Source organism: Myxine glutinosa, chromosome 5 (assembly GCF_964187855.1).
Source record: "Myxine glutinosa chromosome 5, kmMyxGlut1.1, whole genome shotgun sequence".
NCBI classification, from domain to species: Eukaryota; Metazoa; Chordata; class Myxini; order Myxiniformes; family Myxinidae; genus Myxine; species Myxine glutinosa.
In genome coordinates this window covers 57,514,102-57,539,370 of record NC_136265.1, presented here as the reverse complement: position 1 = coordinate 57,539,370, position 25,269 = coordinate 57,514,102, and the positions used below count along the sequence as shown (strand labels likewise).

At 47.4% G+C, this 25,269-nt stretch overlaps 1 protein-coding gene across 1 annotated transcript in view; it reads left to right on the top strand.

Moving 5' to 3' along the window:
- The window catches only part of LOC137411782 (uncharacterized), a 90,201-nt gene that overhangs the window by 11,399 nt on the left and 53,533 nt on the right, over nt 1–25,269 (top strand). Inside the window, 3 exon segments of the mRNA XM_078777301.1 lie at nt 596–1,024; nt 1,027–1,976; nt 5,700–5,928. Of these exon segments, the coding sequence (XP_078633427.1) occupies nt 596–1,024; nt 1,027–1,976; nt 5,700–5,928 (1,608 nt within the window).

Genomic DNA, 25,269 nt, shown 5'->3' with positions numbered 1-25,269 from the left:
TAACATTTTAAAGAGTCTCACCATCCCGAATGACATGCCCACGAGAGATGGCAAACAGGAGCATGTACACTGGGCATTCGCCAACAGGCCTCGCTATGCCTTGATTCTTCTTCATATTGCCAATGAACACTTTTCAGAGAACTGCAGAGTATTGTTTCTCCGAGAGGGCTGGTACCCCTTTGTCCTTCGTCTCTCTTCTAGATATTGCAGATGGAAAAGTTATGAAAGTCATTCTGTGTTGGTGGACGCGTAGAACAATGGATGGATTCAACAGAATGTTCCTCAAAGTATGTTAACCACCATAGGAAGCAAGGAGAAACTGATGTTACAACCATTAACACATGGTGGGAGCAAGCCTCTGATTGCGACACACTGTCCAGAATGATGGAGCAACCTCTGAAAAGATCGTTTGTGTGTGATCAGTAAATGTCTGACTCATTTGGGGAGATGCGCAATTCCTCTATTTTTGAATCTTTCCTGTTCAATCTAATTGAGCATATTTGGGGCCAATCTTCAATCTAATTTGAGTGAAATATATGTCAATTTTGTAAAATTGGTGCAAATTAATGATGATTTTTGTGACTTGTCTTTGCAGGGAAACAAACGAAACTGGTTTCTTGTTCAAACTGTTCCCAGTGGTTTGACACGGAAGTTTTCAATCGGCCCCCGACTCGGAGTGTTTGTGAAGAAACTGATGAACCTGGCGGCGTGTCTTTCACACGCAGATGTAAGCGTTGTACAGAGCCCCTCAAGAATATCCGAGGAAATGAGAGACAACACAAGTGTTCTTTGTGTGACAAATCATTTATAACATTGTCATCTTTAAAACAACATCAAGCAATCCACACGGGCAAGAAGCCATGCAAGTGTTCGTTTTGCAGCAAGGCATTTGCTGATTCGTCACATTTGCGTCAACATCAAAAACGTCACACAGGAGAGAAGCCGTACAAGTGTTCGTTTTGCAGCAAGGCATTTGCTGATTCGTCATATCTCCGTCAACATCAAAAGATTCACACAGGAGAAAGCCCTATAAGTGTTCAATGTGCAGCAAGGCTTTTGTTTATTCTTCAAGCTTGCGTCAACATCAAAAACATCACACAGGAGAAAAGCCCTATGAGTGTTCACTGTGCAGCAAGGCTTTTGTTTATTCTTCAAGCTTGCATAAACATCAAAAACGTCACACAGGAGAGAAGCCGTACAAGTGTAAGTTTTGCAGCAAGGCATTTGCTGATTCGTCATATTTGCATAAACATCAAAAGATTCACACAGGAGAAAAGCCCTATCAGTGTTCAGTATGCAGCAAGGCCTTTGTTTATTCATCAGGCTTGGGTCAACATCAAAAACATCACACAGGAGAAAAGCCCTATCAGTGTTCAGTATGCAGCAAGGCTTTTGTTTATTCATCAAGCTTGCATAAACATCAAAAACGTCACACAGGAGAGAAGCCGTACAAGTGTAAGTTTTGCAGCAAGGCATTTGCTGATTCGTCATATTTGCATAAACATCAAAAGATTCACACAGGAGAAAAGCCCTATCAGTGTTCAGTATGCAGCAAGGCCTTTGTTTATTCATCAGGCTTGGGTCAACATCAAAAACATCACACAGGAGAAAAGCCCTATCAGTGTTCAGTATGCAGCAAGGCTTTTGTTTATTCATCAAGCTTGCATAAACATCAAAAACGTCACACAGGAGAGAAGCCCTATCAGTGTTCTTTATGCATCAAGGCTTTTACTACTCCATCATGCTTGCGTCGACATCAAACGATTCACACAGGAGAAAAGCCCTATCAGTGTTCTTTATGCAGCAAGGCTTTTACAACTCCATCATGTTTGCGTCGACATCAAACGATTCACACAGAAGAAAAGCCCCATCAGTGTTCTTTATGTAGCAAGGCTTTTACTACTTCATCATACTTGCGTCTACATCAAACGATTCACACAGGAGAAAAGGCCTATCAGTGTTCTTTATGCGGCAAGGCTTTTATTCATCCATCACGTTTGCGTCGACATCAAACGATTCACACAGAAGAAAAGCCCTATCAGTGTTCTTTATAATAATAATAATAATAATAATAATAATAATTCATTTATTTTGTATAGCGCTTTTCCAGAAGCCCAAAGGCGCTTTGACAGAGTGGCAAACATAATGCATAACAATACATGAAAACAACAATTGCAAAAAGACAAGAATCAATAGGGAAATATTTAAAGCAAAAGGAGGGAGAAGGAGAAGAGATAGTCAGGGGTTAAATGCTGTGGGTTGAATGTTGAATGCAGTGTTGAACAGGTGGGTCTTTAGTGATGTTTTGAATGTGGTGAGTGAGGAGGAGTCTCTGATGGTGTGAGGTAGTGAGTTCCAGAGGGTGGGAGCAGCGATGGAGAAGGCTCTGTCCCCCCAGGATCTGAATTTGGTCCGGATGGAGGGGGTCAGGAGGTTGGTACCAGCAGAGCGGAGGTTGCGGGTGGGAGTGTGTCTGGAGAGGAGGTCAGCCAGGTAGGATGGGGCCAGGTTATGGAGGGCTTTGTATGTCAAGAGGAGGAGTTTGTACTGGATTCTCTGGGGGATGGGGAGCCAGTGAAGCTTGTAAAGGACGGGGGTGATGTGGTCACGGGTCCGGGAATGGGTGAGTAGACGGGCAGCGGAGTTCTGAATGTATTGGAGTTTATTGGTGATTTTTGAGGGTGAACCATAGAGGAGGCTATTGCAGTAGTCCAGACGGGAGGTGATGAAGGCGTGGATGAGGGTTTCTGCAGCCGTGGAGGAGAGGGATGGACGGAGACGGGCAATGTTTTTCAGGTGAAAGAAGGCTGACTTTGTGATCTGTTTAGTGTATTTGTCGAAGGAAAGGGTTTGGTCAAAGATGACGCCAAGATTCCGGATGTGAGGGGAGGTGGATACTGGGATACCGTCGATGTTGAGGGCAAAGTTATGGGTGGATTTTGTGAGCGTTTTTGGGCCAATGATGATTATTTCAGATTTATCACAGTTAAGCTTGAGGAAGTTGATTTGAAGCCAGGATTTTATTTCAGTGATGCAGTTTGTCAGGATAGAGTGGGTGTCGGTGGAGACGGACTTGGTGGAGATGAAAAGCTGGATGTCATCGGCGAAGCAGTGGAATTGGAGACCATGACGGCGGATTAAGTGACCGAGGGGGGACAGGTAAAGGATGAAGAGGAGGGGGCCAAGAACTGAACCTTGGGGGACACCTTGGGGGAGGGGAGCAGTGGGGGATTTGCGGTTATTGATGGAGATGAACTGGCATCTGTCAGAGAGGTATGATTTAATCCAAGAGAGGGCAGTGCCGGTAACGTTAAAGGTGGATTCAAGTCGGGTGAGGAGGATAGTGTGATCGATGGTGTCAAAGGCAGCGCTGAGGTCGAGGAGGACGAGAATGTTGAGGTTGCCAGCGTCAGAGGAGAGGAGAAGGTCGTTGGTGATTTTGAGGAGAGCAGTTTCAGTACTGTGGTTGGAGCGGAATCCGGATTGGAATGTTTCATACAGGTTATTGGCAGAGAGATGATGTTTGAGTTGAGTGGCTACAGCGCGTTCCAAAACTTTTGACAGAAAGGGTAGGTTGGAGATGGGTCTGAAGTTGTTTAGGGTGTCAGGGTTTAGACCAGGTTTTTTTAGAATGGGGGTAACAGCAGCAATTTTGAGGGAAGGTGGGACGATGCCTGTAGACAGGGAGGAGTTTATTGTTGCAATGATAAGTGGAGAGAGAGCAGGGAGGGAGGCTTTGACAAAGCTGGAGGGGATGGGGTCAAGAGTGCAGGTGGCAGTTTTCATTCCTATGAGGAGTTCAGAGAGGTCAGTAGGGGAGATTGGGGAGAACCGAGACAGGGGATGGCAGGACAAGGGGGGGCAGGTGGTTGGAGGGGGAGCGGGTGCAGCGGTGGTCAAGCTGTTATAGATGTTGTCAATTTTGCGTTGGAAGAAAGAGAGGAAGGAGATGCAGTTGTCTACTGTGAATGACTGGGTGGTGGTGTTCAGGGGGCGGAGGAGTTTGTTTATTGTCGAGAAGAGTGCTTTTGGGTTTCCGGAGCCAGAGTGGATAATTTGAGAGTAGTAGGCAGAGCGGGCGCGGGAGAGGGCATCTTTGTAGTGTTGTAGGTGGTCCTTGTAGGCTTGGGAGTGAACTGTGAGACCCGTTTTATTGCGGAGTCTTTCAAGTTGGCGAGCACGAGTTTTCATCAGGCGGAGTTCAGGGGTAAACCAGGGAGCAGAATGGGTGAAAGAAACTGTTTTGGTTTTTACAGGCGCAAGCTGGTCAAGGCAGGAGGAGAGAGTGTGGTTGTAGTAGTCAGTGAGGTCGGAAGGGGTGTGGAGGTCAATGAAGGGAGAAGTGGACATTTTTTCAGAGAGGGTGGATGAGAATGAGGTAGGTGAAAGAGCGTTTAGCGTACGGAAGTTGATTGTGCGATAATGCCTTGGTGTTGGGGCGGGGATGTTGATGGTCAGAGTGATGGCTAAGTGGTCAGAGAGGGTGAGGTCGGAGCCAGAGAGAAGGTGCAAATTTAATCCAGTGGAGCAGACAAGGTCCAAAATGTGACCACGGATATGGGTAGGAAAGTCGACATGTTGAGTGAGGTTAAAGCAGGTGAGTAAATCAGTGAAGTCAGTGGTTATTGTGGAGTCAGTGGAGTCCATGTGGATATTGAAATCACCAAGGAGGAGGATTGAGGGGGAGAGGGAACATAGCTGGGTCAGAAAGTAGGAGAAGTCAGACAGGAATGATGGGTGTGGTTTGGGAGGGCGGTAGACGACAGCCATGACTGACTGCGTGCGACCAGAGAGTTTAAAAGCCAGGTGTTCAAATGATGGAGCAGATGTTGGAGATGGGTTTGACCAAGCAAAGACCAAGAGTAAGAACAGTAAATGATAACGAGGAGATAGATTAGGACAAACTGCAGAGGAAGAAGAGGAAGGTGACAAAATATTTAAAATGAGCCGCAACAACTGGAATAAGATCAAAATAGAGGAGATGAGGTGAACGACCATGACTCCCTGGAATAGAAATGCAACAAACGGAGAAAAACACGAGTAAGAGGTTTTTTTTCACTTTTTTAAAAATTGTATACGGGATCGATGCTCGTGAAAGAGCCAACATTAATCACACAAAAAAATCAAAGAGACACATAAAACATAATAAGGGGAGCGATAGACAAGATTGGCAGAGAGGGGTAAGCACACAAACACAACATTTGAGAGCAGAGACATCGGGAGATCTGTGGGAGGGTGAGGACTTGGGGGGAGGAGGCGTGTGAAAGGGGGGCGGGGGGGGGTTGGGGGTGGAAGTATAAAATACTTGGACACTGCAAGGACTTCCAGGAAGGAAGTTGGTATTTCAGAAAAGTGGATCTGGGGTGAATTTGCAGGGGTAGAAAAGATCAAGGTTTGGGATGGTGGAAGATAAGAGATGGTGGTGAACAGCTCTTTTAAAGACCTGGAGGGAGGAGTGGGATTGAAGAGAGTGAGGGACTTTGTTCCAGAGGCGGGAGAAAAGTGGAATGAAAGAGTGAAGGTGAGCAGCGACTCTTGATTTTGGCAGTTTAACCATAAGAGGTAACATATCCACTCTCTTTGCCATTCTCTCTTCCTCCATACACATCAAGTGTCCAGCGCACTTCAGCCGGCTTTTCATCAGTCTCTCCGTCAAGCTCAATTGCACACCAATCTCCTTCCTCCCTTTATGCAGCAAGGCTTTTACTACTTCATCATACTTGCGTCAACATCAAACGATTCACACAGGAGAAAAGGCCTATCAGTGTTCTTTATGCGGCAAGGCTTTTATTCATCCATCACGTTTGCGTCGACATCAAACGATTCACACAGAAGAAAAGCCCTATCAGTGTTCTTTATGCAGCAAGGCTTTTGCAACTCCATCATACTTGTGTCAACATCAGAAACATTCACACTGGGTGACCAAGAGTAAGAACAGTAAATGATAACGAGGAGATAGATTAGGACAAACTGCAGAGGAAGAAGAGGAAGGTGACAAAATATTTAAAATGAGCCGCAACAACTGGAATAAGATCAAAATAGAGGAGATGAGGTGAACGACCATGACTCCCTGGAATAGAAATGCAACAAACGGAGAAAAACACGAGTAAGAGGTTTTTTTTCACTTTTTAAAAAATTGTATACGGGATCGATGCTCGTGAAAGAGCCAACATTAATCACACAAAAAAATCAAAGAGACACATAAAACATAATAAGGGGAGCGATAGACAAGATTGGCAGAGAGGGGTAAGCACACAAACACAACATTTGAGAGCAGAGACATCGGGAGATCTGTGGGAGGGTGAGGACTTGGGGGGAGGAGGCGTGTGAAAGGGGGGCGGGGGGGGTTGGGGGTGGAAGTATAAAACACTTGGACACTGCAAGGACTTCCAGGAAGGAAGTTGGTATTTCAGAAAAGTGGATCTGGGGTGAATTTGCAGGGGTAGAAAAGATCAAGGTTTGGGATGGTGGAAGATAAGAGATGGTGGTGAACAGCTCTTTTAAAGACCTGGAGGGAGGAGTGGGATTGAAGAGAGTGAGGGACTTTGTTCCAGAGGCGGGAGAAAAGTGGAATGAAAGAGTGAAGGTGAGCAGCGACTCTTGATTTTGGCAGTTTAACCATAAGAGGGTTGCTGGCAGATCTTGTGCGACCTGCAGGAATATTTGGGGGACAGAGCACAGAGAGAGTTTGGGGAGCAAAGCCGGAGAGGAGTCGGTAGAAGACAGAAAGACCACCAACCTAACCTGCCTGTGGTGAGTGAGTGAAAGGCCCTCGGAGTTAGCTTCATCGCGGGAGATTCCAATGATTCTGAAAGCTTTGGTTTCAACAGCCCTTCAGAACCATTTAGAATTAAACAGTGGGTTAGAAAGTTTTGTCTACTTTATTTTTAACGGACGGATGGAAGGAAGGACATCGGCTGATATTGAAATGGCTTCACAGCTTAAAATGAACACTGAAATATATGTGATATGAATGAAAAATACGTGAAAGATATGTATTTGTAAATGACGATCCGAAAGATTTGTGACATTAAACGACCCAAAACCAATTATATTCCTCTTTTCTTCTTTTTCTCCCCCTTCTCTTCCCATTATAAGGGATGAGGTCCAACCAAGCTGCCTCGACCACAATACTCCACCACTTCCTCCTGCCCTCAACAATCTCTCTCCACTCTCCAACCACCCCACCTCATTGATATCCCTGCTCACACAATCCTCCCATCTCAACCAGCCAATCTCTTCATTCCTCCTAATTTACTCCCTTAACATACCCACTCTCTTTGCCATTCTCTCTTCCTCCATACACATCAAGTGTCCAGCGCACTTCAGCCGGCTTTTCATCAGTCTCTCCGTCAAGCTCAATTGCACACCAATCTCCTTCCTCAGTTCATCCATCCACCTTCTATCCACCCTCTTCACTTCTGCAATCAATTTTCATGATATCTTTATGGCTGCCATTAATCCCTCCACCCTCCTCCACGCATTCGCAACCACCAGAAATCCTGCCTCCATCTTTCCCTCCAACTCACCGAAACTGCCTCCAACTTGCCATCACCGGTCTCTGTTGCCCCCAGATACTCAAACCAATATCCCTGTCTGATCTCCTTCACCTCTCACCTGATACTCATTTATTTCTTCTGCTGCCTGACCCACATCACCTGAGTCTTTGCATTCCTTCAGCCCATGCTTCCCAAATGCCTCTTTCCACTCCCCCAGTACTTCCTGCATCCCCCTTCTTATCTTCCTGCATCTCCATTGCACATTCACTCCACCAACCTAACTTCTGCTTCTGGCAATCCCATCCATCTCAGTGTCGCCATCACCATGGTTCTCAGGACAGTGCCATAGGCCATTTGTAGGTCCACAAATCCCAATGCCAATTAACCTTGCACCTCCAACTTCGTCTTCCTCAGCTATGTTAGCGTGAACATCCCACGCGTTGTCCCTCTTCCCTTTGTCAACCCCTGCTGCTCTTTGCCGATCTCCAACTCCACACTTCCTTGTCCTTCCATCCAGAATCCTCTCCAGTACAGTTTTCATGACATGACGAATGAGTGTAATGCTTCTGCACTTCCCCAGAGCTTGAACATCACCTTTTCTCTTCCATATCTGCACAATTAGGCCTGCCCTCCAATCCTCCAGTTGAACCCTCTCATACGTACATTCATCAGCCTCCTCGTCCAACTAACTCCAACTTTTCCCACAGCATCTGTCATCTCTGCACACATCTCGTCAATGCCTGACTCTCTTCCCCTTCTTTATCCTCTTTATTGCTGTCCTTGCTTCCTCCTCCGTGATCTCCACTACCTCCACTTCCCCTCTTCATAACAAGGAAGCACCAGCTCACCATTGCTTCCTCCTCAGTTCATCAGCTCCTTCAAATATCCTCCCCACACATTCACTACTAACCCCCTCCCATCTCTGTCACTAACCTCCCGGCACCATTCAAAATCACCACCCACCCCCAATTCATGCCCTCACTATCCTCATCCCTGTCCTCATCCTCATCCTTACCATCCCCAATTTATAGATTATCTTCTTCCCACCATCCTCTTCCAACTTGTACACCTCCCTTCCATATATATCCCCACCTTATCCACATCTCTTCTTGCTGCTTTCTTCTTTTGCCCGTGCATGTGCAGCAATCCTGCATACAGTTGAACCCTATATCCTCAATCTTCTCTGTGCGCTGATTCCAAATCCTCCTTAAAATGAGAAATCTAGAAAAGGTAACAAAATAATTGTTTTCAATATACAGTGCCTTCAGAAAGTATTCACACCCCTTGACTTCTTCACAATTTGTTGTTACATCCTGTATTTAAAATGGATTAAATCGGGATTTTTTCCACTGATCGACACATAATACCCCATAAAGTCAAAGTGGAATTTATTGTTTGGAGTTTTTTTCAAAATTAATTAAAAGTGAAAATATGAAATGTCAATTAATCCCCTTTGCTATGACACTCAATTTGAGCTCAGGTGCAATCAATTTGCTTTGATCATCTTTGAGATGTCTCTGCAACCTGCTTGGAGTCCACCTGTGGCCAATTCAATTGCTTATCTCCGAAAGTGCTGCATCGAAAAAATTGAGACATGGCACATTGGAAAGAACTCTCCAAAGGGGAATAACATATTGTTGCGGGGGCCGGAGGTACAAAGGGCCGCGGCGGTGAGAGCGTCGAATCCTAACCATTAGACCACACCTCATTCAATTGCGTGCCGAGCGGTTTTGCACGGTGTGGAAAGCGGCGTTACCCCCGCGAGATTTATGGACCTAAGTCGAGCCAAATTCGGTCTCGGATGATGCTAGGCCAATTGGTGAAAGGGCTTACCGAACAGACTGGAAAGAAATTAAATGTACAGCCTTTTATTCAGAAGGCACAGAGAACAGAGACGAAGATACACCTTAACAATGCTAACCTATCATAATAAACCCCACTGGCGCCTTCACTCTCTGACACACACACTCAGGGAATAACACTGGTTAAAAGGCACAGAGAACAGACGAAGATACACCTTAACAATGCTTACCTATCATAATAAACCCCACTGGCGCCTTCACTCTCTGACACACACACTCAGGGAATAACACTGGTTAAAGGGCGTCCCGATGTACGTGCTGGGATTCCTCACAATTGGCCACGGGGTCTGGTGTGTGCGGCTTGCAGTTCGATGACGTCAGGTCCGCAGGACGAACCGCCACCTCGAAGTTGGCACGGACAAACTCAGCACAGGTAGATGAACTTCAGTGCAGGTGAGTCGTGTCGAAATTGCCATCGCTTGCAGGTCAGCCGGATGGCGCAAAAGATCGGCGTAGACGCGATGGGTGTCGGGCGTCAAACAAAGACGAAACACATGTCGTGGAAGAAACGAAAAGGCAAGCGAGGTCTCGTCATGGACGTGGCGAAAAGGGCAAGAGCTCAGATGTGCCCTCGAAGAATTCCAAAAAGCAAGAGAATCGTGTCGTCCATGAGGCAAAGAGAGAACAGAGCAGGAGGTCGTCGACGTGGCGAAATCCCAGGCAAAAGAGAATGAAATTGCGATCCGCGTGGGCTTTTACCAGATCCGCCCACGCCCCTCAAAATGTTCCAGAGCCTCCCTTTGGCTGAGGCATGTTGCATCATGGCGAGGTGTACCCGCACCCCTCACTGGTCACGTGGGCCTGTGCTTCTGGCCACACCTTTCTGCTTATTAAAAACATGGCTTCCCTTAACCATACAAGGGTGTGACATTATGCCTAACTCAACGCATATTTGGTCTTTTTTTTTACTTCTCAATGGGAAAGGGCTAATCTTTACATTCAATAAGACATAACTGACTAATGCAGGCTACATGTTGTCGTGCAACGAACCATAGGGGGTTTGCCTTTATGGCACAACCGCAACAATATGCCCTTCTCTCACCAAGACTCGGCCCAAGTCGTCCACATGGAGCCGCTGGGGTGAGCTGGCATTCTTTTAAACATTACTTTTAGTGTGACACGCAGATGTGATTCCCCTAACATTTTAAACTCTAATCCCAGTGCGTGCGACATTTTAATTTTTTTTTCCTTTTTTCAACATTTAAATATACATTTTTAAAGTAAATATGTCCCTCCCAATGCGTTGAGAAACTACCTCACAGATTCACACCCACAACCTTATACTGTTCACGTATTGCCGGAATTTTGAAACTAAAAAAACCGGTGGGCAACATTTTCACATTTTACACTAAAACACCATTTATTTTACAAAAATATGACCCAGGACCTGGACTTGAGGAATAGCACTTTTAGAATTTGTTGCTGGAGTCATCTTCATGCTTCTTGCCTTGGTAGGCGGGCTAACAAAAACCGGCTGACCCTGACCGGCATACACGCCATTTCACGATCAGGGCCATCTAATTCTTCATAATTGCACACTTGGATCACTTTTTATTTCTTGAGCAGGGCCACTCGAATCGTGGTCCAAATGTGTGGCATCAATGCCACTCAACAGGTGATCCATGTGTGGCAAGATGATGAGGCAGCCAAGAGGTGTAACAATGGAAATGGGTGTGGCCACTAAGCCAGTGGTCCATAAGGTTATGGAAGAGTTGTAAAGGATATGGAAAGACAAGTTTTGGCCCATTGTTAAATTCGTATTTACAAACCAGAATGTGCTTTCAAGGCTCGGCAGCGTGAGCAAGGCCTTGGGAGTGGAACCGAAGCGAAAAGGGGACATCTGTTCATAGTTTTTTTTACCCTTAAGTGGAGAGCCCCAGCGCTGAGTGTTGACTCAAGCCCAGGGTAAATGCATTAATCAAGTAGTGAGATTGTGCAGGTCAGAGTAGGTTGACATATAGGGGATAAGTCCATGGTTTCTCCTCCTTTGGCTGCGATAGTATCTTATGTAAAGCTTTCAGTGACTGTAGAATAGAAACCAGATGGGCTTTTGGTGCCAAGAAGACAGAGTCAACGAAGTTCTGTGTTGATCTCTACATTTCAATCCCACGACATCAAAGTAACAGAGGTCTACTTATGGAGAATGCTCCAAGAGAAGAGGGAGCAGGACGAGAGAGGAGAGAAGAGAAGGAAGAAGTCTTCAACCAAGCGACGCGTCATATCTTGGTTATATTTTGTGTAACAAGTTCTCTCTAAATTCAGAATAAACCTTGGCTTGAATAGACGAGTCTGAGTTCCTCGAGTCTGAGTCTCGTCTTGAGAAATTTCTTTTAGGGTTCAGTTAAAAGTTCCCTAACAAGGTGATGGATGGAAGGATGATGGGTGTGAGTGGCAGCAAGATGCTGCGACGGCAAGGTAAGTCCTCTTGATGGTCCTGGATCGGCGAGGCAGAGAAGACGCAATGAGCAAAAAGGAAAAGACACGGTGGCACATGCAAAACACAGATATGACAAACGGGTGAGAGGAACGCCGGCAGAGTGAAGTCGAGCCTGGCCCTACCCATTCGTGCCTCCCACCGTTAACTACACTACCCTAGCCCTCCTTGTATTTACAATTCGTCTCTACGTCTCGTCTCCCCTGTCCCCTCTTTATTCCAAATTCGTCCCCATCTCCCCCCAGGTTCTCCCAGGAAGGAATGGCGGAATGAACACAATGTTTCATACTCACGTCGTGATGCATCTTACAAATCAAACATTGAGTCCCGTGGTGCGAAATACATCCCCTTGTGGATGGCTGTGGATGGTGCGAAGGGGTCTTCACAAAATTCGAACTACACGAACATTATTTACACATTTTAATCTCCCCGGGTTTGTACCGTGCCAATCGGCCTTCTTTAAACTATGTGGTTCTGAGACCCGAATTCCCATTGCCCACACTGTGGTGCCCTCCGAATTTGGGTCTAACCCCACAAATTTTCCATTCGTGCCCTCGCACAATTTCGGGGATGGGTCGTTTGGTTCTACCAGCAGGTCTACCTACCTGCACCCCTCCGTTCACTGGAGCCGCCTCCCGAGTTTGCCTGCTCCCCACCCTAACCAACCTGGGGAAGGCCCTCCGTGGCTCTTACCCCCTGATGCCCACCTTGGCATTGGGCAACCCGGGTCCTTTCCCTGGATCCTCGGGCCCCAATCACTCTAACAAACGAACCTAACTGGCTCCCTGAGCCTACCAGCGGCCTTACCTGGCCGACAAGCTCCCAGTGATGGAGTGTCCCAATAACTATTTCTACCAATTAAGCCACACGCCCAGCCATTCCGCTGTCTCCTGCAGCTCACCAAAAAATCTATTTCCACAACCAGCACCAAAGGTGTCAATATCCAGGTAATTTACCTGTACCCTCTATCTACCTTTAAACTACCCCGCCGGGTCTCCGTGAGTGAGTTCCACTCCCCCCATTCAATCATTCGCACCATGCATTCCACACCATGCATTCCACACCATTTATTCTCACACCAAATATTTTCACACCACCACACAATTCCATTTACAATCACACACAGCATCATTTATCTATTTAATTTCCCCTATAACTCGTGCTTCCCCATCGTCCCTTTACACAACGCACACCCTTTGTAAGCAACCAGCAAAACTCTCTACGTCCCCACTACTGTTCATTGTCACGACTTAAATCTTGTCCCGATTGTCTCTCTAGATCCCTCATCATTATCCTAGCCCTCCCTCAGCTAGTGCTTCTGTGCCCCCATGGAGCAACCATTGCTGGCCCCTCCATGGGCCTAACAATGCTATCCCCTAAACTCGTGCTCATGGGCCCCGTCAATGTGGGGAATGGTCTCACCGCCATACCCCCATGTGGGGGGCACAATACTTCACCCAGTCCTCCAAACTATGATCCCCCATCTATGGAGGTACTTGGTCACGGCTTGGCCTCTAAGGGCCGAGCGATCCATGCGGGTAGTTGGTCGCCTGTATGGGGTGATATCCGGCCGGCATTGACAATCCGAGGGGGGGGGGGGGGAATTGGTGGGCCCAGGTGCCGGGGTCCATCCCTGCGTGGGACCGCTGACCCAAACAGCCACGGTTAGAGAACCTCACCCGTAAGGTGCTTGCCTTCGACAATCCGAATTGCCCCTCAAAACCCGCCCATCACTCTTGCCGTGGTACGGCGCCAACAATACCGTGTGGGTGCCGGAGGTACAGATCCCGCATGCCGGTCTTTGCGAGACCAACGCAGCATCGATTCCCTCCGGTCCCCACGGCACACCTCTCATCGGGGGCTCACGTACTCTATTCGTCCCACTAAGCACTACCCCGGTCGGCGTTGATGCCTGAGCCGCATCAGCTCTTGCACTCCATTTCGTACTTGCACAAACCGGTGTGCACACTCTCTCCACACACTCCGTAATTGCACACACCGGTGCGCACACGCTCTCCACACACTCCGTAATCACACACACCGGTGCACACACTCTCTCCACACGCTCCGTAATCGCACCCACCAGTGTGCACACTCTCTCCACACACTCTGTAATCGCACACACTGGTGCGCACACACTCTCCACACACTCCGTAATCGCACACACTGGTGCGCACACTCTCTCCACACACTCCATAATCGCACACACCGGTGCGCGCACTCTCTCCACACACTCCGTAATTGCACACACCGGTGCGCACACTCTCTCCACACACTCCGTAATCGCACACACCGGTGCGCACACTCTCTCCACACACTCCATAATCGCACACACCGGTGCGCACACTCTCTCTCCACACACTCCGTAATCGCACACTCTCTCCACACTCCGTAATCGCACACACCAGTGCGCACAGTCTCTCCACACACTCCGTAATCGCACACACTGGGGCACACACTCTCTCCACACACCCCGTAATCGCACACACCGGTGCGCACACTCTCTCCACACACTCTGTAATCACACACACCAGTGCGCACACTCTCTCCACACACTCCGTTTCAGTCGCACCCCTCACAAAGGGCCCTTCACGAAATCCTGGGTCGATCCCGACCCACAAGCTCGCCGAACTCCCCATCGCACCAAACACATTTCCGATATCGCTACTCACCTCGGGCCTCACCTTTTCCCGGCTCTCTTCATTAACCTGCAATCTTTTAATTTGATTAACAGGCATTTCATCACGGTCCGAGCACCAGTCTTGCACACATTCCATCAATTCCTTCCCTAATTCATTCTCCGTCTCTCCTGTCTTTTCAATTTCAAAAATTTTCCTCCTTCTACCTTCTCCAGCTTCTGTTTCACCTCTGTTATTTCCCATTGTGCCTCTACTATTTCCTCCTCTAACTCGACCATCGTCGGTTCCTCTACCTCCCGCATCAATACTTCCATTGCCCCAGTCAGTTTGGCCGTGCTCTCCTTCAGCCCTCGCTGGACGCTCATCTCACTCAGCTTTACCTCGTCACGTGCACCCGTGAACTCCTCTCTCATCCTATGCCCAAACCCCTCCCCCATCTTTTTCATGTCACACCTCCATTCTTTTATATCTTCCCTAGTCTCGACCATGGATGCCCTGAGTTGCGCCATAAATATGCCCATATCTGTCGGCACCGCGGGCTCAACCCGTCCAGCCAGCCACGGGTGCGAATCGATGCCATCTTCACCTCCTCCTGCTGCACCCTCATTAATTCCAAGTTCAATCTGTTCGCCTGTGTCCTGGGCCATGAATTCACCTTCATTCTCTACATTCTCTGTACCCACCGGAACCTGCACGTCTTGGCCCGACATCATCCGAATTTAATTTTTTATTTTGTTTAAATTTGTTTTCAACTAAATTTGCACTCACTCGTAATTCCGCAGCATATGAAATGTACTGCAGGTCCAATCCCACTCCCGGACACCAATTTGTTGCAGGACGACCGAAAGTGGTACGAATCCCCACTCCTGACAACAATTTGTTGTGGGGTGCAGCCGAAGTTTGAGGGACCGGGAGGGTGCCAAATTTAAGGTGCACACGTCACCAAAGACGGCGATCGAACCCTCACTTTCCCACACCTTCTAGATGCCGAACGGTTTCGCATGGTGTGGAAAGCGGCGTTACCCCCACGAGATTTATGGACCTGAGTCTCGCCAAATTCGGTCTCGGATGATGCCAGGCCAATTGGTGAAAGGACGTACCGAACAGATTGGAAAGAAATGAAATGTACAGCCTTTTATTCAGAAGGCACAGAGAACAGAGACGAAGATACACCTTAACAATGCTTCCCTATCATAATAAACCCCACTGGCGCCTTCACTCTCTGACACACACACTCAGGGAATAACACTGGTGAAAGGGCGTCCCGATGAACGTGCTGGGATTCCTCGCAATTTTCCACTGGGTCTGGTGTGCGCGGCTCGCAGTTCGATGACGTCAGGTCCGCAGTACGAACCACCGCCTCGAAGTTGGCACAGACGAACTCAGCACAGGTCGATGAACTTCAGTGCAGGTGAGTCGTGTCGAAATTGCCAATGCTTCCGGGTCAGCCAGATGGTGCAAAAGATCGGCGCAGACGCGATGGGTGCCGGGCGTCGAACAAAGGCCAAACACGTGTCGTGGAAGAAACGAAAAGGCAAGAGAGGTCTTGTCGTGGACATTGCGAAAAGGGCAAGAGCTCAGGTGTGTCCTCGAAGAAGTCCAAAAAGCAAGAGAATCGTGTCGTCCATGAGGCAAAGAGAGAACAGAGCAGGAGGTGCGAAATCCCAGGCAAAAGGGAATGAAATTGTGATCCGCGTGGGCTTTTACCAAATCCGCCCATGCCCCTCAAAATGTTCTAGAGCCTCCCATTGGCTGAGGCTTGTCGCATCATGGCGAGGTGTTCCCGCCCCTCATTGGTCACGTGGGCCTGTGCTTCTGGCCACGCCTTTCTGCTTATTAAAAACATGGCTTCCCTTAACCACACAAGGGTGTGACATTCTGCCTAACTCAATGCATATTTGGTCTTTATATACTACTCATTGGGAAAGGGCGAATCTTTATATTCAATAAGACATAACTGACTAATGCAGGCTACATGTTGTCGTGCAACGAACCATAGGGGGTTTGCCTTTATGGCACAACCGCAACAATATGTTAACTACATGGTATTCATAAAATACCTACCCTGCGCAGTCAACTTGTTGCGAGCCAACTCTTCTGTTTTTGAACATTGTTTTGCTTTGATCCAATATGGCTGCCAGACCACGTGAGTGATGACATCATAAATTTATATTCTCCAATATAATTGTTGCATAGATCACGCTTAATACATTTCAAACTGATCAGACTAAGCATTGTCCCTGTCGAATTATGACGTCATAATTATGGCACCAATGACGTCATCGTTAACAACACCTCTTCCCCATATGGAGTTCTTCACAATGAGCCATGTTTCAATTATTTCCATGCAGCGGTTTTGGAGATTTCGAGGTGCAATATTTTTCGTTTTTTTCCAAGATAGCGCCTGTACCACATGACGTCATGATTATCATTAAAATATTCCAAAGGAGGAGGCACTCCTTTGGTGAATAATTTGTGTCCATCAGACCAACAGTTGCTGAATTTTAAAAATAATGATCGGATAGTTTTGTATTTGTCGAATTATGATGTCATAATGAAGGCACCCGATGACTTCATCATTAACATATCTTATTCCCCATGGGGAGTAGTTGACAATGAGGCAGGTGTCAATTTTTTTTCCATGGAGTGGTTTCAGAGATACAGAGGTGTGAAATTTTTCCAAGGTGGTCCCTGTACCACATGACCAATGACGTCAAGATTATCATTAAAATATTCTTCATGAGGAGGCGCCACAATGGTGAAAATTTCGTGCCCATCAGACCAGCAGTTGCTGAGTAAAAAAATTCACAATGATCGGATACGTGTTGTACGAATTATGACATCATAACGAAGGCACAGATGACATCATCATTAACATATTGTTGCGGTTCTGAGAATGTACATATAACATCAATAAAGGTTAAAGGTTTGCCCCCATAGTTAATGCACATGCAACACGTGGGCCACCTTAGAACATTAGTTATGTCATAGTATGTGTGAGGATAAGGCCATTTCCAATCGTGATAACTGCGTTGTGTAAAATAAATAAGCTGAGGTCCCGTTCATTTTGCGGCCCACCCTCCAAATCGACCTCGTTGGGCAGCATCCATCTCGCGCCCTGATTCGGCTAATCCACCTCGTTGGCCGGCAGCGTGGGCTGCCAGTTGCTCGCTCGAACCAGTCGGGAGGCCACGAGGTATGCCTGGAAAAGGGGGAGGAGCGCGAGGTCGGGGTGTGGCCACGTCAAGCAGCACGTCAAAGGCGGAGCCAGTAAGAGCCAACAACCAACCAGGGCGCGATGATGGGCATGGCTTAAGGGGCATGGTAAGTGCGTGGCTGGCAAATTCCAGAGGGTTCGCGGGGCGGCGCGATATAAATGCCTGCACAAAGCCCTTCGAGAGGACTGAGAGGACTGATCGATGTGAGATAACTGTATAAGAGGACTGAAGGAATCGCGCTTGCTACCAAAGGGCTTTTGCGACGTGATTGTGCCAAAAGGACTCGTGAGGAGAAACGCATGAAGAAGCGCGTTCGAGCTGCCGATTATTACGTACGCGGTTGAGCCGCGAGTGTAACCGCCAAGCCAGCCTACCTTTCGCCCGCATTCCGCCCTGTAATTGACCGCTCTGCGCAAACGACATGAGAGTTCCTGGCCACTGCTGCCTGACCATCGCCTTCATGGCACGAGTCGGGGACCGGAGTGAGCTGCCTGGACGCCATCATCCCGGACCATCAACCCAACCATCTACATCCCCGTGTGAGTGTGTCTGTGTGTGCGGGCCTGTTTGCCCTGGGATAAGTTAAGACTGTATAAGCTTCACTGTGTGTTCTTCTCCTCCTTCCTGCACAAATTGTAATAAACCAATCTGTTCTTCTTGTTTCTTCCTAATTCGACCGTATCAGTCTTTTCCTCCATTGGGTAAGCGAAGCGTGGCATGATTCGGAACCGCTCAGATCGGGTTTAGTTCTGTTAAGAGCTCGGATCATGGCTCGTTATCGCTCGGCGTTTCCACGAAAACCGTGGTTTGGGCGGAGTTATTTCCTTGCTTCCTGGGAGGCGTTGGTAATTAGGTATTAGGAATTCGGCCTACGACCCTACCCAGCGCTGACCGGAAGGAACGTCATAGCCCCGGATCACGTCGGCTAGATAAAAGACAAGGGGATTAATCCCCCCTTGATAAGGGGAAAGGCCGACGTTGAGATCCGCAACAATATCTTATTCCCCAAGGGCAGTACTTGACAATGAGCCATATTTCAATTATTTCCATGGAGCGGTTTCGGAGATATAGAGGTGCAACTTTTTCGATATTTTCCAAGATGGCGTTTGTATCACGTGACCCATGATGTTATAATAAATCATTACAAAATTCTGCAGGAGAAGCTGCATATATTCAGAAAATTTCGTGTCCATCGGTCCAACAGTTGCAGAGGAATTTTTGTTTTATTCATACTGATCAGATCAAGCGTTGTACTTGTTGAATCATGACGTCATAATTAAGGCACCGATCCCATCAACATATCTTATTGCCCATGGGGAGTACTTGACAATGAGCCATATTTCAATTTTTTCCATTGAGTGGTTTGGGGGATAGAGAGGTGCAACGTTGTTCCAAGATGGCGTCCGTACCACGTGACCTATGACATCATAATTATGAATAAAAATATTATACAGGCGGAGGTGCTTCTATGGTAAAATTTCGTGTCAATCGGACCAACTGTTGCCCAGGAAATGATTTTTTTTAAATGCAAACATGTACAACATACGTACACACATGAATGCTCAACTCTGCTTTTCGCTTCGCGAGCACAGGCACATAGCACATAGCACATAGCACATAGCACAGAGCACATAAGTGCCTCCATTATGACGTCATAATTTGACAAGGGAGGGGAGGGAGGGGGAAGGGTGTGGAGGGGGGGAAGGGTAGGGGAAGGGGATGTGGAGGGGAAGGAAGGGGGTGAAGGGGAGGGGGGGAGGGAGGCAGGAGAGGAAGGGGAGTAGCTCACGTTTCTGAGTGAATGTGGCTCACGTTTCTGAGTGAATGTGGCTCACGTTTGAGTTAAGTGTGTTGCCGATCAGGAAGAAGAAGAAGCCGTACTCTCAAATTCGTACATTTCCAGAATTGTTTGATTTATTTGTATTCAAATGTCTGGTAATTGTTTTGTATTTATTTATGCGAATGTGTACTTGCATATAACTGTCATTAATTTAAAAGGGCTTCGGCACGATCGAGAAATTATAAAAAAAAATTTCACTCCAAAAAAAACGAACTTTTTTTTCTTCGTTTTTTTTTTTTTGCCGAAAACGCTCCCACGAACTCCCTGATGAACCTCTGAAAGTTTGATGAAGATCCGTTCAGCCATCTCTGAATAAAACGTGGACACACAAAAACTGGACACACACACACACAGACACCTCGGTTTATATATACTAGGACGTGCCCGTACGTGGGTGCCCGTTCCTTGCCAAAAAAAAAAAAAAAAATGTCTTCACCCATGCATGCATGGGCGTGCCCATGGGCCCATGGGCGTGCCCGTAAGTGCGTGATGTGACCGTACAATGAATGTATCGTCCCGACGCCGCAGCTCGGATGGCGCTGCAGTTAATCGGGCCTGTATCGGCAGAGTTATTATAAACGTGTACTACAATCGATCGTACCTTACAACAATCAACACAGATTGCAACGTCAAATAAATGAATACGCTCTCAAATGTGCCGTCCGAGGCAGCGTCTGCTCGCCACGTTCAGCGTCACTATGACTATCCGTAAGTCCGGAAGTGACGTCCTCATTTGACTGTCCGGAAGGTCGCATATCGCAGTTACGATGAATCGCAAATTAGTTTTAATTAGTTTTAAAACATAGTTTAACGCCAACATAGTTTGCCAACGTGAAATAAATGAATACGCTCTCAAATGTGCCGTCCGAGGCAGAGTCTGTTCGCCACGTTCGGCACACGTGATAGCTCGCTGCTCTCTGATTGGTTGAATCGTTTTTTGGACATAGCTCGGTAACTACTTCTCCGATTAATATGAAACCTTGAAAAGGCACATCCTCAGGTCCCCAGCAATATACCTGGCAAGTTTCAAGTATATCGGACCCGTGGTTGTCGAGAAACAGCGGTCACAGACATACACACATACACACACACAGAGATTACTGGAATTATAGATAGATATATATATACATATATATATATATTCAAAAATTGATCCAGACGTCTATTCTCTTTCAAACATTCAAACCGACAGGGGTAGTTATTTATCACAGCATCTGTAGAATTTTCACCCTTTTACTCAACTCCGTTTCGCTGTTATTTGGTGGAGCAAAAAGTCAACTGACCTTTATAGATATTTACATTCTGCTGGGGGCACTCCAGTTACGGTACGTGGTCGTGATCTATAACCGAGCAACATGCGTGACAAACGCGTTTGAAGCGAACCTTCAGTAACATGCCTTAATCCTTGCTTGATGATCTGTACAGCATGCTCTGCCTGGCCATTAGAAGCGGGTTTGAACGGAGCAGAACGGACATGTCTGATGCCATTCAACCTCATGAATTCCTGAAATTCCTGACATGTGAAACCCGAACCATTATCGCTTACCAACTCATCTGGTTGACCATGAGTAGCCAACATGACACGGAAATTATCAATGGTAGCTGCAGAAGTGCTGGTAAACATGATAGAGCATTCAACCTACTTGGAAAATGCATCAATGACAACAAGGAACATTTTCCCTCAAAACGGACATGCAAAGTCAACATGAATCCTGGACCAAGGTTGGAAAGGCCACGGCCACAGGCTCAGTGGCGATTTCACTGGCGACTTACTGAGCTGCGTACACGTATCACAACGATGAACACAAGATTTAAGTTCGGAATCAATACCAGGCCACCAAACATGAAACCTTGCAACAGCGTTCATTATAACAATACCAGGATGGGTAATATGTAGTTCAGAAACCAATCTCCCTCTCCCCTGTTTTGGCATGATAACACGTCTGCCCCAAACTCGTCAATCTGACTGGACAGACACCTCATCTCTATGACGTGAATATGGTTTGTACTCCTCCGAGTCTGGTATGCCGGACCAATCGCCAGTCATAACGCAATGCTTGACTACAGACAACACAGGATCTCTGTAAGACCACAACCTAACTTGAGCAGCAGTGACCGGAGAGCTGTCACTCTCAAACGCATTCATAGCCAATACAAGGTCAGCAGGTTGAGGAGTATTGTTGCGATCAGCAACAGACACCGGCAGTTGACTCAATGCATCAGCACAATTCCCAGTGCCAGGCCTGTAATGATTAGTATAATTACAAACAGACAACGTCAAGGCCCACCGCTGAACACGGGAATGACGCATTGGTGTTGATGCCTTTGTTCTCTGAAAACAAGAAAGTGAGCGGTTTGTGGTCGGTTTCAAGCTCCAATTTACGACCAAACAGATACTGATGCATCTTAGTTACCCCAAACACACAGTCTAAGGCTTCTTTATCAATCATATCATCGGCTCGTTCGGCTTTCGTCAAGGTTCTGGAAGCGAACACAACAGGCTGTAACTTGCCCGACTCATTGGCTTGTTGCAATACACAGCCGACCCCATAGGCACTGGCATCACACGACAATACAAGACGCTTGCATGAATCAAAAAGAACAATCAGCTTTATGGAACACAATAGACCTTTAGCTTCCTTGAAAGCATCATCCTGGGCCTTGGCCCAACCCCAAATTTTTCCTTTCCGAAGTAGCTGATGCAAGGGTTCAAACACTGTGCTCTCCTGTGGCAAGAAACTGCCAAAATGGTTCAGCAAACCCAAGAAGGAACGTAATTGTGACACATTTTCTGGTATGGGCGTGTTCTTGATTGCTTCGACTTTGGAATCACAAGGCATGATTCCAGCGGCGGTGACTCTTCTGCCTAAGAACACCACTTCGGGCGCCATAAACACACATTTCTCACGTTTCAGTCTGAGCCCTACTTTATCCAAACGATGCAGAACTTCCTCCAGGTTACTCAGGTGTTCTGTCGTGTTGCAGCCCGTGATCAGGATGTAGTCCTGGAACACGACAGTTTTTGGCAAATATTTTAATGGACTCTCCATGTTTCTCTGAAAGATGGCCGCTGCTGAGCGGATTCCAAAAGGACAGTGATTGTAGATGAACAGCCCTTTGTGAGTGTTGATGCACATGAGTTTCCTTGAATCCTCATCCAGCGCTTGTGTCATGTAGGCAGACGTTAGATCCAACTTGGTGAATGACCTCCCACCAGCTAATGTCGAAAACAGGTCAGCCGCTTTGGGCAGTGGATACTGATCTGGTATTGAGTGGCGATCGATTTATGGTCGCCTTGTAGTCCCCACAGATCCTCACTGCTCCATCGCTTTTCAACACAGGAACAATTGGACTGGCCCATTCATTGAACTCAACAGGAGAGATGACCCCCTCATTCTGGAGTCTCTCAAGTTCACACTCAATCTTTTCTCTCATCACGTAGGGAACAGACACGAGCTTTGAAATAGATGGGCTGCACTTCCGGATTCAGATGAATTTAAACTTTCATCCCCATGAAGGAATCAATTCCTGGCTCAAATAAAGTTGGAAATTTATCCAGCACTTGAGCACAACCAGGAGCCTCCACTGTAGACAGCTCTTTGATATCATGCCAGTTCAACTTTTTTCTCCTAAGCCAGTTCCGTCTGAACAGTGTCGGGCCATAGCCTGGCACAACTCACATGGCCAGTTCATAAATTACACCATCACAAGACACACTGACAGCTGCGCTGCCAAGCACCGGAATAATTTCCTTCGTGCATGTCCGAAGTTTGGCTCTCACCGTGCTCAATTTAGGCTTCAAGGCCTCACAGCCCCAAAGCTTGTCAAATGTTTCCTTGCTCATAATCGACTGACTCGGCCCTGTGTCAACTTCCATTGACACCTGCTTGCCATTCAGTTGAAGATCAACCGTTATTTGTGTGGGGCCACCAGAAATCGTATGCAACTCATGCTCATCATGCAGCAATGACTTATCAGCACCAGCGACATTCTCGCCATCATCCACATGATGGGTGGTGGTGGTGTCACCATCACTGCTGGACTTGAGACACCTCTTTTGAAGATGCCCAATCTTGCCACATCCATTGCACGTGTACCGTTTGAAACAGCACTGGTGAGCCACAGGATTCGCACCACAACGCCAGCACATGTTTTGAGGGCCTCTCGCTACCAAGGAAGCAGGTTTCGAAAACACGACTGGTCTCGGCACAGCCTTATACAAGGATGGAGCAATCTTATTTACAGTATCTGCACTCGAAGAGTTCTGCCCTTTTGACGAGATCTCCTTCAGGTTTTCAGCAGTTGTCACACACGTCTGTGCAGTCTTCACTGCTTGTCCCAGGTCAAGGTCCTCTTCTTGAGCAAGAACTTTTCGTAAGATGACATCGTGATTTACCCCAATCACAAAGAAATCTCGGAGCATCTCATCAAGTACAGCACCAAATTGACATGGCTCTGCTAAACAGCGCAGATCAGCAACAAAGCCGGGAATGTCCTGATCCTCCCATCGAGTGTGTTTAAAACTTGTACCTTGATATGATGACACCAGCTTTCGGCTTGAAGTGGAGCTTGACAAGCTCACAGAGTTCCTCATCGGAAAGGTCGGAAGGTCGCCGTGGTGACAGCAGGTTTTTGATGAGTCCGTACACCTTCTGCCCGCACACAGTCAACAACACAGCACGATGACGGACGGCATCACCAGCGGCCACCATGTTGTTGGCCACTGTTATGGATTCGTCACTTCCGTTGTTGTGGTTTTCATCCACTTGAAACATTTCTGGTTCCATGTATTATTATTATTGTTGTGAGGGAAATAGCAAATATTATTGTCAAAACGTCAAAAGGTTTATGTTTTAAATGAAACAGGAACCGGACGGCGACGAAGAGGGAGAGGAGAGAAAGAAGGCGGAGCGAGTGAGTCGGACAAGAAAGCCAAGTTGCTCCGAGTTCGGAAGCGAACGTTGTCGAACGGGAGTCACTGGCGAACATTCGGGTTTCCCGGGAAAGGGATTCCAGCGACAGAGTTGCATCGCTGTGACCGATCAACCTGCGTGTCAGGTTTTTGGCGGTGGATTCCGAAGAGAATCATCGAAGGGCCGTTACGTCTCGAGAACGTGCCGTTGGCCATTTTGACTCGCGTGCTTTGCGCGTCGAGCAAGGTTCTTTGCTTCGTCAGCCGTTTTCACCGCTTTCAGACGTATCTGGTGTGTGTGTGTGCACCATGGCTTTTGACGATTAATTTGCGGTTCGCCGACTGTGAGCCGTGAAAGTCCATACCCGAGGGTGTGATCTCTCAGTCGCCTGGAGGGCGCCTTTGGATTTCCCCGTCGCCTTGAGGGCGACTGTGTGCAGCTTTGGCTGGGTGACTGTACTCGCCATCCGAACGGGATTCTGGTCTCGATCGGACATCGTTCTGGCGATCGCTGGAGCGGATCGACTTTGGCGTGCAGCCGGGATCGACTTTGGGAAAGAGACATTGGGAATGTTCTTGTTTCACTCACTTGGAGCACAGTGAGTTATAAATTACAATGGTACCATCACAGCATATTGATTGTACTTTTGATTCATATTATTGTTGTACTGTTATTCTTGTGTGATCTTAATACAATATTTGCTTGTGAGTAACAACTGGGGTGGCTTCTCCATTGATTTTTGACATACAGAATAATACATTTTTCTGCCGTGACTCCTCTCGGGGCTCGGAGGTACACCGTGACCAGGGGGTCGGGGAGGAGCACATAACACCACAAAGCACTGGTCCGGCCTCTCTACAAAAT